General features: G+C 41.9%; 1 protein-coding gene across 2 annotated transcripts in view; it reads right to left on the reverse strand.

Annotated features, from left to right (window-relative positions):
* Positions 1-4,542: 4,542 nt before the first annotated feature.
* FHIT (fragile histidine triad diadenosine triphosphatase) overlaps positions 4,543-14,463 on the reverse strand; it is a 564,423-nt gene continuing 554,502 nt past the window's right edge. For both annotated transcript variants that reach the window (XM_084293015.1, XM_084293014.1), the window contains exons 7-8: positions 12,406-12,509; positions 4,543-4,824 (exon numbers count right to left, since the gene is read on the reverse strand). In XM_084293015.1, the coding sequence (XP_084149141.1) occupies positions 12,408-12,509 (102 nt within the window). In that variant the 3' untranslated portion in view covers positions 4,543-4,824; positions 12,406-12,407. The remainder of the gene's footprint in view (positions 4,825-12,405; positions 12,510-14,463) is intronic.

The following is a 14,463-nucleotide window of genomic DNA, read 5'->3' on the forward strand; positions in this document are numbered from 1 at the left end:
TGAGGAGCCGCTGAAGGCAGGGAGGTGCCTGGTTGGCGTTTCCCTTCCGGGACCTGCCTTCTTCCTGTGAGCAGGCACCTTCACCGGCCCCCAGGTGCTCAAACAGCAGTTTTTGGGGCTGCTCAGGGTGATATCTTGGAGAAACTCTAAACAGGAGGCTGGGCAGCGGCAGAAAAAACTGCAGGTCCCAGGACACCTCACCCAGGAGCCCTGGCTTGTCAATGTGCCACAGCAGGCTGGTATCTGTCCTGCAGTGAGGCTCCCAACCTGGGAGGCCACAGAAGCTCCTGCAGGTCAAACAGCAGCCGACAACTTTGCCACTTTAAGTGGGATTTTTATTTTTATCTCCCTGGAGTCATCTTCTAAAGACTGGGATGGGGAAGAATGGGCAGGGAAGCAGAAGTGGGTTCTGGAGAGAACAATGGGGGAAATGTTCATCCTGAAATGCAAAGGCAGAAAGCTCTCCCCCCCCTTCCTCCCCTCCCCAGTAATATTTTTCCCCCAAGAAGAAAAATTGCATTTTCCAGCCAGTTCTATTCATGAGTGATTGTACAGAGCTCTGCTAATGGGCTATGCCAAGCTGTGGTCACCCTACAGAGCTATTGGCAGGAGAGGTGGCAAGTTGGAGAGGACTACAAGGGAACTCTGCATGATATTTTTTGATGAGCTGATTATTCAGAAATTTCACAAGAGCTGAAATACATCACTCTGTTCTGAAACCCACAGCCCTGCCAACACACAGGACAGCTTACATGAGCAGCAGCACTTTCTCCACAGCGCTGCTGGCCTGTATGTTCAGAACCAGATGCAGGAATCGGACAAGGCTTTTCAGCAGCCACCGACTGCAGTGACAGCTAAAGATGGGGAGTGGATAGGAGGACACAGAGAGCTGAGATAGAAATGAATTAGGTACTTTCATGGCTGTCACTGCATGTGTATTTGGTCTTAAAAGTTTTTCTTTAGCTTCATGGCTAGTGGCGCACTGTGGTTTTTATTGTTTCACAGATGTTGTGAGATCACCCCCCAGATCCTACATGCATTCAGGTGTTTTTATTTCAGGGGGTGCTCAGTCCCCAGGAACCATTCAGGGCGCTGTCACAAGCCAGTAGCTGATCTCAGCTTCCCCCGTCCCAGACAGAAGCCTCCATCTCAGGCACTGTCAGGGGTCTGCAGTCAACTCAGACTCATGCATAGACCAAACTCTCTCTCCTCCCTCCCCCCCCCCCTTTTACCCAAACTCTTTCTGTCTCTCTTTTTTTTTTTTTAATTTTTATTTTCTTCACCTTTTACAACATTAATTGATTGCTCCTATTTGAGCACAGGATCAAATAAGAGCCTGGCACTTGTGGGAGGGATGTGTGCGTTTCAGAGGGAGTTACAAGCAGCATGACACTGATTTCTGAAGTACTATATAAAAACTTCAAGAAGCTGACATGACACACCCCCAGCCCTTTGGTCCATCAGCCTCTGAGTGCTTTTGAGCCATCTGGGGTGGTACTGACCCCTGTGGAGGACCAGGGGTGCTGGGAAGGATGTTGATGCACCTGGAGGGAAAGTGATGCTGAATTGCTGAAAGGTAATTAAAAATACATCTTCCTGCTGTACTCACAGCCTTCATTGAAAGCACTGTAGAATAATACCTGGTTGCCTTTGTGCAACCAGGACAATTAGCCACCTAAGTAGCTTTTCTGCACAAAGACCCATAATTGTGGTCTAGATGAGCATTCTTGGAAAACCAAGAACAGATTTGCAGAAGCCAGGTGCCTGCAGCCTTGCACAGCACAACATGGGCCCAGGCTGCCACTGTGCCACAGCCTTCAGAGCCGATTCGTAATGTTTTTGCCCAGCCCGAAAAGTCTACGTGTGTGAGCAGATGGCTGCCAGGTGGCTTCCAAATGGGACTGTTCGCCAGGGCTGCCTGTTGTGGCAGGAACAGGGTCCACAGACTGACAGTGTCCCCATTGGATCAGCGCTCTCAGGGTCGGCCATTCTCATGTCCACAGGACTAACTGTGCCCGAGACAGCTCTCCTGCAATTTTTGTTTTAAAGCAGGCAGGGATAAGAGGGCAGCTGGAGCCACATCCTACTCCCAGCCTGTTCCACAAAAGTCAATAAAGAGCAACGTGGCTGAAACACAGCTGTTTTGCTAATGAAAATAGAGGCACGCAGGCACAGTCACTGCATCCCCTTGGAGGAACTGCTCACTTCGACTAAGTGAACTTTCAGTAATGGAAAAAGTCAGGGAAACTTGCTTGTGTATAAGGACAGGGAACATAGTCCCAAGCCACATAACAGAAAGCACAGTTATCTCTACCCCATATTAAGAAGCCATGCCACTGGGACCACTCTACTTGTACCACGTTCACCTGAGCCACTGCCATGTTTTCTCCTTTTGGTGGAGGAGCTCAGTGTCTTGCAGCATCCCCCAGTGCAAAGGCAAGCCCTGGGCACACTGCATGCCGGAGATGACCCAGGTCCGGCTACAAGGGCAAGGAATTGAGGATGGAAAAAAAAGGGTTTGTTACAAAGACCAGCGATGTCTTCAATGCAGTGCACTTGCACTTCCAGTAACTGTATCTTTGCATAGAATGCTCTGTCTGAAGGAAATTAAGCCTATAGGAAGGATGTGAATGATCCAGGCTGATCCTCAAGGCTCAGGTCTTAAAAAAGGGCAGGGGAGTTACTCTACATACTGCTGCAGGATGTCATGTACTTCATGATCTGCCTTTTCTAAGCTCTTATCTCCCACTGCAATCCTTTCTCATGTCCCTCATCTATTGCAAATTCCCTTTTTAAGCTGGAGCACAGCACATAAATATTTTCATGCTGCATAAATAGGTTGTTTTGTGTATAATGCCACAGGAGGCTTTTTTTTAAAAACAGGACCTTTAGTGCTGTGATAACGGCCTCCTCATTTACACAAATGAAATGCTCCATACAGCTCAACACTCATCTGCTTAGCAGCCCCCATGCAAAATGGTTGGCGCATCGCCTGCTATCATGAGCTGTGGCATTAATATAGAATATTCCATACTTAACAGGAAGCCAGTGAGGTTTGGAAATACCTTGCAAATGTAAAGGATGCCCAGATTTTCCATTTAGTACTTCCCTGCTAACACAACCTTTGTCTTCCTTCTACATGAAATCACAGCTACTTTAAATAATTAAGTGCAAAAAGGGCAACTGCTCATGTTGGCCCATTTGCCAGCATCTTTGCCTGGCCTGTCTGCTCACCTTTTCTTCTCTGTCACTTCTTACCCTTTTACCTTCATTTCCTGTTTATTCAGCCCTTGTTCATGGTCCAAAAAGTGCAGACGCCATCAAAATGGCCTTTTCATTTACTCTGCCTGCAAAAAGGAATTGCATTACAATAGCTACAATTTTTCAAAGGGCTAATGGATTATATGGGTTGCCACGTTGCGTCATGGCAAATCTTTGAAAACAAACCAGCTTTTCAGTAGCAATATTTAAACAGCAACAAAGTAAAATCTGGAACCAAAAATCAATGTTTTTACTCTAGTGTTTCTGTTTGCATTTGACGACCAGAAAGACTTCAAACCAATGGAGTGAATTCCTCTGCAGTGTATAGGGAACATCATGCTATATATCAGTTTGTCTATCATGTATTTTCATAATTCTTAGGTCAGGGTATGACCCTGTAGGACAGACCATTTTAAAACATTTTTATATGTTCAGTACAGTGAACACACTGTGCTGCCAGGCATGCAAAGCACTGCCTGAATCTGGGCTGGACCTGACCCTGAAGTCCCCCAGTGCTCAGGTAACAGGTAAACCCTGCAGCCCATGCCACCCCTCTGCATGGCTCTTGTTAAAGAACTTTTATTGAAGGACATGGCACACATGATTTTCTATCCTAGCTCAGAGGACACAGAAAACTTCAGCTGTAGCTTTCCCACAATTCAAGAGCAGGATTATGGGTGCTCATTTCATGCATGTCTTGCAGACTCATTTCTTTTCCCTTCCATCTGTTGTTTGACTTCTTTTTTATTATGTTAGCAATCAACATGTAACCCATAGTGGGCTCCTTCTTTTGTGGGGCTCTGAACACAGCATTCCTTGCAGAGGGAGCATTCCACATGGGTGGCTCCCACTCACATTGTCTGTTACTGCAAGCAGGACTTTCATGCTGGTCTAACCCTGCCACAATGACTATCACATTAGCAGCTTTACATATTCATTGATCTGCAGAAGGGTTTTCTATTGCCATAAGGCCCAGAAACTTTGTGACAATGCATGAGAAGCAACAGAGAAAGGAAAGATCTTAAGAAGCAGTACATATTTCTTGTTCTACTATCTTATCTGGCAAAAAGGTAGCTCTCCAAGTTTATCTTGTCTAGTCTATAACAAAGACTTTTTATTTTTTTTTTTATGAAATGTCACGTTGCTAGAAGATCTAATTTTTCTTTGATATGATAGCCCACACACAATAACCGAATCTGAAAAAGCACAACATGGAGTAAATGCTTTGTAATGTATCTAAATGCAGCAGCTACCCAGTTTTGCTAGCACTTTATTTCAATTTAGACCAAGGGACAATTTTAAATGATTTGTTCCCAAGTATACAATTCAGAAAAATATGAGTTACTACGCAGAGCAGTATTTTGAATCAGTACTGTTAGTTGTCTTAGCTGAAATTCAACTTTGATGATATCCAAAGGTCCAATAAAATTTTTCATAGAAGAATCCCCTATTTGTAGAACATAATAAAATTGTTCAGCTGCTGCTCCAGGGCCACTGAGAACAAAAGAACGAGGTCTTTCCGGGAAGTTTATGTCACAGGATGCTTTTCAAACACTTTGTTACCTGAAAAATATCAAACATAACAGTTAAACATAATAGTATCTTTGATCTGTATTAGTAAGACAAAATATAAGGCTGTTTACTGCTAACGAGTTATGTGCTCATTAGTGTGTTCCATCAGGAAACACTGACAGTGATAGGCAAAAGGAAACAGTGTTAAATCCACACACAGCACATTTCATCTTCTATTATAGCCTGTGGTATAGGAAAAGGAAAAAAATGTTGCACACAACTACTTTAAAAACACATAGCAGAGCAAGAAAAGGAAGCATTTGTTTGATTTATTATATACTTTTTTTTTTTTTCCAATAAAGTTCACTTCCAAATAATACTAATGTCTTTCTTTCACATTGTGCTTTTCATTCCTAACTCACAAAGCACCCACCAAAGGAGGTCAGGATCATTTTACAAAAAACAAACATGAAGTGAAACCACCTCTCTGTTGTCACTGAGTAAGGCAGCACAGTCCCCAGCTCTGTTGACCGCTAGTGATAGGAACAAAGGATTAGAAAGGGCATCTTGTGTCATCAAATACAGCTTCTTACTCTTCAAATCAATTTTGCTCTAATAATGTCATGCAAGAGGCTTTGGGGTGCCTGATCTCTCATATAAACTCCTACAAATGCTCTTTCAAAGTCATCATCTCTTGTATATCCTCACCCATCCTGACCCTATTGTGGGACTCTACCCAAGGCCAAGGCATTACATGTCAGGGATTTGGGACCATTGCTCTGAAAACATGACCTATCTCAGACACTGGAGAATGAGCTGGAAATCTCTTTCCATGTCTATCTGCTCCAATTTCATACAACTCTCGGTGTTCCTTCCTAGGAAAAGAGCTTTACTAGGACAGAGAGCTTTGCGACAGAGAGCTTTGCCATGACAGACCTGGAGAGCGTTCCTGCAGCAGAGCCTGCTACAGCCTGGAGAGTCCGACAACTGCAGCTGACTACAGCTGTAAAAACCACGTCCTAATTCCCTGCACAAACTCACAGCACAGTTGTTACTACAGCATTAACTGGAGGCTTCCAGCAGCCCCAGAAGCTAACACAAATTGGGCATTTGGGTTTACCCATCCGCACTCCTGTCCTTTCATGTACAGACTGATATCCTGGCTAACAACAGAGCCTCAAATACACTCAGTCCAACACATTTCAAATGTCCATCACACCTCTCCTTTTTCAAATAACTACTTAACAGAGGAGTTATTAATGCCTTTCCACCTACACAGCCTAGATGCTGAAACTCACACAAAGGCAGCTCTTAAGCTTCGAGGTCACGTTCGAGTTGCTGGTATGAGTGTCTCTCTGGGCAGTTCTATTATGCAGCAGCTACAGTAATAGGATAACATGATACAAACCTCCGCTAATAATTCAACATGTAGTGGGCTTTTTGCTTGGTACCTTCAGTTTTGTACCTTCACTTCAGACCACGCTTAGAGCTGGCTTCACTACTCAGCAAATTATTTCAGCTTATTAAACACAAAGCTGTTACCCAACTGTTAGACAGGGGCACAGTCCTCGAACTTGTTTACCGGGGCTGCATGCAAGGCTTGGATCCTTGCTGCTGTTGTGGCTGCAACTCCCCAGCCGCCCACTTCTTTGTTTGATTGTCTTTTCTCACTGAAACATATGTTTCCCCGTTCGATGGCATTTTGAGCAACAGTTTCCATTGTATGCCCCTCTTGACAGACAGCTTGATGGCAGCCTGTAAATTACTTGGCACGTGTTTTATGAATCTGTTCGAAGGAGGGTCTGGCTGCTTAGTGAATGCATCTTTTCACAGCTTTGGGGGCAAGGGATTAACACCATTTGGGCACAGGTTTAGGCATAAAAGTCCTTGACCACAGTTCATATCTTTATTTGATGCTCGGCACTATCCTGTACCTTGAGTCTTTTATTTGAGGTCCTGCAATACAGTGCCCATCAGTTGTGCTTGGTGTTCCCCATTTTTCTCACAGACAATGCGATGCATACAAAGCTTATGATGAATCAAGACACGATCATACTGAAAATACTTGGCATTTGATGGACAGCTTCAGTAAGCATTCAGGCTTCCAGATGCGCAAGTTAAGAGAACATCCGTCCCTCTTTCAGCTTCCTTTGCTAACAGTAACACATTTTCTGCTTTGCTTTTATGCAGTAAAATCTTGTCTGTCTCTGGCCGTGACATTTCTACTGTAGCTATAATTACAGGATCCAAGCAGTGCAGTATGGAATTCATGTACCCTTTACAGCTGAATTAAATGGCCACCTATGGGGAAATGGAAGTCCGGAGAATGAGATACATAACTTTTAGCACAGTAGCACTTAAAACCTCAAAATAGAGCCCTGGAACAGCTGTGAGAATGACATTATGTTTATGCTGGCCTCCTGCAAGAGGAAGACATTTCACTTATAGCCACAGCTAACTGTATTGCATCTTTGTTTTCATAAGAATAATGCTACGCTTCAACCAGAAGAATAATCAGCCTTGATGGTGAGGATGCTGCACATTAATACACCACATTTACCTGGGGAAAGCCTTTTCTCCTCTGAGCCATCTAGGGTGGGCATTACTGCCAAGACACAGTCACTGTACTTCTCCTGGCTGGTTACATCTTCCCTTGAAGAGATAATTTAACTGCTGTGCATAAACCTCCCTGCTGCAGAGGTGGTGGCTCTGGATGTTTTACACTTCAAAAATACCAGCAAGGGCCAGATTATGTTTGTCTGTGGAATTTCTGTTGATATTAACTTTCCTTCCATTCCATTGAAATGACAAAAAGATTACTTTATATGTACTCACTGCAGGAAAAAAAAGAATTTTGGGTGAAAAAGCATAGACCCTATGATCCAATTCATCTTCTCTTTGCTATTTCCAACTACTTAAAGCATAATGTCACACTGAAACACACATTTGGAGTTCGGCATTCTCTTCTGACAGATTGTTATGATGTTTGCCAAGGTGACCTTCATAAAACATGTTTCTTTTGAAGCTTATATTTCACTTTCAGGCCATAATAGTTTCACACAGACAAGCAAACCATCAGCTCCTGCTCTCTAATTAATGGTTCTTGGAGACTGCTGAGTAGGGGATATAATTAATAGCACTTAAGTCTGGAGTGCAGAGAAATCTATGGCTGATTACTAGGGTATGTATTTACTTCAGGATTATATGCAAACAGCTCCTAACAACAGCTATGAGAAGCTCTTGGGGAAGTCCCCAGGACCAGGCACCCCCTCGAGCCTTACTCCAGTATAAGCATTCAGAAACCTGCCTGCGTGTGAAGCAAGGCTCACATGGCTGATGGGTCCCTGCCGGTGGTACCCATCTTCACTGCTTCCCTTTTCCCTATAGGGAGGACCACAGTACATTGTATTTCCTCCAGTTGCATGGTTAATTTTCCTGCCAAGGGCTGCCTACAGTGGAGAAGTACCTGTTGTAGAAAATAGTTCTGGCTGTGCCTGTGCTCTTGCATCTTCCTCAGAAGATGACCTGTGCCTTGTCCCACACAGCCCACGTGCAGCATCTTCTGGGGGTAGACTGGCTGTGTACACACAACACATGTCCCACATCCACTCTGTGGATCCATTCCTAGGCATAACCATCGTTTTGTGGTTTTATTCAGCATGAAGTGCCAAAAATAATGGGAGGGCTTTTATTGGAGTAGAGCAACCAAGGTGCTGAGAGTCATCTTGTCACACTTGCCTATATGTAAAGAAAGTGATGTGATTGCTCTGGTGCTTGCTCTCACAAGTGCAGCATGAAAGATCAGAGGTGCTGGAGCAAGACCAGATGCAAACCAAATTGCTAGTTTAAATTCCCTTGGGTCAGCTACTGTTAACAGTGGTAATTCCCCTGCTGAAGTCAACAGAACAGCATCTTTTCATGCATTTTGATACCTCAGTACAGAACAGGCAGTTGTGAGGCAGGAAGAGTGCTCTCAAAGAATGAGATAATCTCCTTCACAGTGGGGTGAAAAAATGAATAAAATTCATATACTCTGACAAAAGTTTAAAAGACTAGATTTTCCAGAAATGTTGGCAGACTGGGAATGAAGTGGAGAACTGACATTAGAAATCCTGCACCACTGTGCGGTCCAAATTATTTTCAGAGATTTTAAAATGAATTTTGCATGTTGAATGACACAAAATATTCAGATGATTAAGCAATTAAAAGCTTTGGGATATTTGCAGCTCAAAAAGCACTAGGCAACAGAGTATCACTGCCAATCTCCTTTATGCAAAGGGACATTTTGACATCATACTTCAGACTGACTACTTTGCTAATGGCATAAAAGTGTTACTTTAGTTGTGTGTAAAATAGGAAAACTTCTACTGAAACTTGTGCAGCCTCGTTCTTTTTGCAGAAAACACAAACTGAAATTGCCTTTGAACAGAAATATTCTTCAAATCTTATCTGAAGGTTAGTAACTCTTTTAATCTTTAGCCTTTTTGATGGCATGTGTACCATAATTTAAAATGCACAAAACAGACTATCAAAACACCCAGCTATAGATAGAAAAAATTTAAAAGGCGCATCTGAAAACAGACTTAGAAATTAAGATACTGCATCCAGTCTTGCTGAGTAAGGACTCTTTCCCTGTGATTCTGCCTCAAAGAGCAACCAGTTAGCAAACACAACTAGCCATATGACAGCCAATGCGTGACTGGGAATGGCTCCTGAAGAGGTCAAATCTTGGTATTATTAAGTGAGAGCAATGACATTTTAAATATCCTTTCCACAGATTTTTTTTTTTCCTTTTCTTATCCTTCTTCAGATTAACATGAAGTTCTGTTGAACTTCAGCTCTGTAAAGGCACTGCTGATAGCAGCCCTGTAGAGCCTACCCATGCTGGGGGTGTTCAGGAAGCAACAAGTCTTTCTGAGGAGATAGGATACAGTGGGGTTGAGAGATAAAGGGAAAGACCAGGAACACGTGGAAAACCCAAATTAATTCCCTGATCTCAGTTTCTCCTACTCTAGGCAATCATACACTCAAGTGAATTATTTTAAGACAAGTATTTTCTTAAAGCTTTAAGCTTAGCAAGGCTAAATGGGGTTCATTTCTTTAATCAAGTAGTTGGATATCTCCAGCCATTGGGGGACTGGTGTAGAAGCAGTCTGCATTAGCTACCCAACCGACCAAGAGCAATCAGCACCAACATATGTAGTAGAAAGAGAATTGAGATCTTCTTGCCTTATTCAAGTGTTTCTTAGCAAAAAGAAAGTCATCTAAAATTGATCAGAATCTATAAATACAGATAAAAAGGCGCTCCCGTACCTAACAAGTCACACAGGAGTTGTGACAGTTGAGGGACTTGTGATTAATGCAAGGGTAGCTAGGAAAGCTGAGACACTGCTCAGTCTCCAGGCTAATCTAGCTGAGCGGGGCTTCTTTGAACAAAACAGTTAAGTAGGAAAATAATGCATGAGGCCTTAAAATTGCCATTTATTGGCTGCAGAACACTCACATTCAGCTCTTTCTGACTCTCTCCTTGCTGCATGAAAAAACTCAAGTCAAATAGTGTCCAGGTAAACTTATAAATGACAAAATAAATCCTTTGTAGGTGGAAAAAAAAAAACAAAAAAAAAAGGAAGAAATAGCTTTCAAGGAGAATGCATATAACCTTGTTAATTTGCCAAGAGTTTTCAATCTTCATCATTTTAGAAGCAAGGTTAAGAGAGTAGGTAAAGGCTGAGAAATTCAGAAGATGCTCAGATATACCTTCAGAGGTTCAGAGCCTTAAACCTCAGAAACAAAACACCATCAGGGAGAAGAGATTGGCAGTGATGCTTTGCATTGGAAACCAAGGATTGGAAGGACTGCTTGTACTAGACAAAAATACTCTCATGATAATGATGCTGCTGAGATTTAATTTACCAGCCTGTTCTAGGAGAGGTAATGACCTTAATATCATGGAGAACTTCTCAATAGGTCATCCATATAGAGACACACTGATTTATTTTCATAATAAATGGAAATAAAAGTCCAGCCACATGTATAAATTCATTTCTGCAAGCCAATTTCATCTATCCAGCTTTGCGTATCGTATCAGAAGAGCCTAAGAACACCTTATTGATATGTGGGAACCCAATTCCAACTCCTTTACAAATCTCTCCACAAATATACTTCAGATTCATTTCTAATCAGACAAAAAAAATAATCCCAGACCTACCAAATATATAATTAGGAACATCACTACATTGGAATAGGGATAGGGCGTTTTATTGTAAGTACTATTCATTCGCTGCTGCGGCATAGATGAAGCACTACATAATGCCTGTTAGTAGAGAAGAGTACTCACATGTGTCTTACCTAAAGATATAGTATTTCTGGCTGAGTTACACATCTCTGAGATATGGAAAAACTGGGTATCTACAAGCAAATCCAGTAGTCACTGGAAACTTGACTGTGTAGGCCAAACCTTGATATCCCTAGGTCCCCAACAGTATCAGTCCCAGAAGCCAAGGACAATTTTCCTCCACCCATGTGAATTACGTGTGTTTCACATCTTTATCTGTGCCAGTCTGCAGAGGTATTGGCACAGCTAATTTGTCTGGAGAAGCTGGTGTTTTTGCTGCAAAGTATGTTCATCGTGCAAGAAAAAAATGGAAAGAAGAGTCCAATAAACCAGCCCAAATGTTGAGGACAGAATGGCACAGGAGACAGAGCTGTGATGCACATACGCCACATGTGTCATGTAGTTTAGCTCTAGATTTGTCAAGCTGGGCTGTGAGCAATGAGTCACAGGCAGATTAGGAGGGATACTCATGGGATTTGGGTTCTTCAGAGGAAAAAAATATGAAAAATTACAGAAATGAGACTGCTAGATGATGGCAAACAACATATGGGGAACAGGGGAGAGGGAGCTTTTGGCATCATCGCTGCAGCATACACCCCAGTGTAACTCACATCAATCTCTGGGGGCCAGTTTGTTTCTATTGGAAGAATCTGGCTTCTGGGACTTCAGGTACAAAATGAAAACCTCTCAGTTTCTAGTGCACCAATGTTAATACCTGCCAAGTGTTTCCCTCTTTTCTGTTCTCCCCTATTTATTTTTTTTTTCCTTCTTCTAGGGCCATGGGAAAATCTAGCAGAACAAGCTGTTTTCCAGTAGGCTTAATTTTGAAATTGAATTGACCAGATTATTTAAGATTTGCAGAAAGAAGTTAGCATTTGCTTATTCCACTCTATAGTCTGTATTCTGCTGGGATTTTATACATAAGTACACATGTATGTTTGGCTGTACACAGCATTTTAACTCGTTGTGCCATGGCTATTTCCTGTTCTAAAAACACAAGGAGGATATGTTAGGACAGGCATTCCTCTGAAGTAACTTCAGATGATTCTGATTTCCAGGTGTGTTATTTTTCACTCTCTGGGAACTAAAAGCTTTAAGATGGTGCTTATTTGTTCGAGAAGGAGGATGTTATTTCAGCCACTGTTGGAGTATTGTGTCCTTTTAGGAAAAAACACGAACAAAAAAAAAATAGAGCTTTTTAGGTTTCATTCTACATATTCTCATGTGTCCTTAAGAATCCTATGGAACACCCAAGAGTTCTGAGTGTTGCAGGAATAACTTAATGCGCAAACCATTACCTCTAATTTTCTTGGAAATACTTCTTCAGAATTGCTGCTTCAGCTGCCATTTCTTCCTCTGTTCTCCATTTGTCAGGGGAATCCTCTTTGTCATGTTGTTGCAACTTTAAGGAAGGAAGAAAAAAAAAAGTTGGTAATTTTTTTTTTCTTTCTCTAATTTTATTGTCAAAATCAAGACCTGCCTCTCCAAGTAATCAAGATATCCCATGTATTTGTGGGATGGAGGAACCCAGTGGTAGAAAGATGAAGGGTAAAGGTTACTGGTTTAGAGTGAAGACAACAGTAGGATTAGTTAACTGTCTCTGATGGATTCATGAAGAAAATGCAAGGTACAAGGGTGAACAACAGGCAGTGACAAAGTTCACCTTTGTGAGCTGATGGTCAGATACCTTGGGAGTCTTTGATGCAAAGCTGGTAGGTAACAGGATGACAAATGCTCTAGTAGTTTGAAGTGGCCATTACATCAGTGGAGTGGTCTAGGCAGAAGCCGCCTGGACACCTTGCCAGTAATTCATGTAAAATGTTCTCTTTTTTCCTCTTCCCATGGGGCCAGCTTTCTCATCAAAGACCTATTGTGATAACAAGGCCCTGTTGCAGCTGTTTCCCATCAGCAGTTTATACCAGCAGTTTTCAGAAGAGATACACTCCCTCCCTGCATGCAAGTTATTAGTTCTTCCTTGCCCTTGTTGAATGTGAGATATGTCCGTACTCTTGAAAGAAAACTTCTTTTAAGCACAATTTCACCAGTGATTTAGTGGGGAAAAGGATCAGAAGTATATGAAACACTTAATTTTTGAATCTACCTTGCATAATATGCCAACAAAAATAAGATCTATCCCATATGAAGTATTAAGTGATATTATCCGAGACCTGAAAATTTCAAACACATCCTTTGCTTCTCTAGAAGGGAGAGTCCTATTTTATGACAAATATAAAGTTGTATCACTTGAGTATCTATTTGTACACATGTATATTGAAAGAATCCCTGCAACTCATCAAGGGAAGACTACATTAACAACAGGCAGCAGAAACGTTTGCATTAATTGCTGAAGTATCAAGAATTCCAGTGTGTCTCTAGGTACAGAGACAAGTACAGATCGAATTAACAGTGTCAGTACTTCTGAGGAACATAACATCTACTCTTTGTTAATGTCACAAAAAAAAAAGTTGGAAGCTAAATGAATTTACACCTTTTATTCCTGGAAAAGTTTTAGTACAGAAGATGAAGCAGTTAAAAACAGAGATGAAACAACATTGTACCTGCCAAGCAAACTTCATTACTGTATATGGCATGTTTAGCAATAAACTAGGATTGTTAGCATATATCCAACTCACAAATACTTTTATTTGTGCTGTTTCTCCTACTCTAAATTTTGCTGCCAGCTATAGCTTTGTGCAGTTTTACACTCTGCAACAGATTTCTTTCTGCTCAGCAGATGAAGCTGCATTAGAAAGCTATTTCCTTTCATGCCAATATGATACAATAGCTGTAGGCAAATTAAAGTGTATTACTGTTTGACTAGTATAGAACTAATCTTCATCGTTACATTAGCTCTAGGTATGTCATAAATCCATCTTGTAATAATGCTATAGAATTATGGAGAAAGATTTATGAACCACGAACAGGTACACTGTATACATGGCCAACATCACCCTCTGTGCCACTGTACACACCTGCATGGCATATAGGTACCACAGCTCAACTGGCAATGAGAGAGAGTTATGGGAAGCAGCACACATCACCTTATACTTTCCATGGACTGTAAATGCTCACACTTCACAAGACAATGCACTAGGATGAACCAAGTGGTGGTAAATCAATCATCTGTCAGAGGGGTGAGCTGATTTTCTAAAAAAGCAATATCTCGCTCATTCAACCTGGCATCAGCATGAGATACAGAAAGTGCTAGAAGGCAAGGGAGGGCAGCCCCTGTTCCTCTAGAGCTCCTTGCTTAACCTGCAAGAAATACTTTTCAGGGATGTGCTTTAACTGCTGATCTTCCTCACCATCCCATATCTGTACAATCCGGGTGAGAGCCAACTAATTTTTAAGTAACT

This window comes from Netta rufina (assembly GCF_964035555.1).
Source record: "Netta rufina genome assembly, chromosome: 10".
NCBI classification, from domain to species: domain Eukaryota; kingdom Metazoa; phylum Chordata; class Aves; order Anseriformes; family Anatidae; genus Netta; species Netta rufina.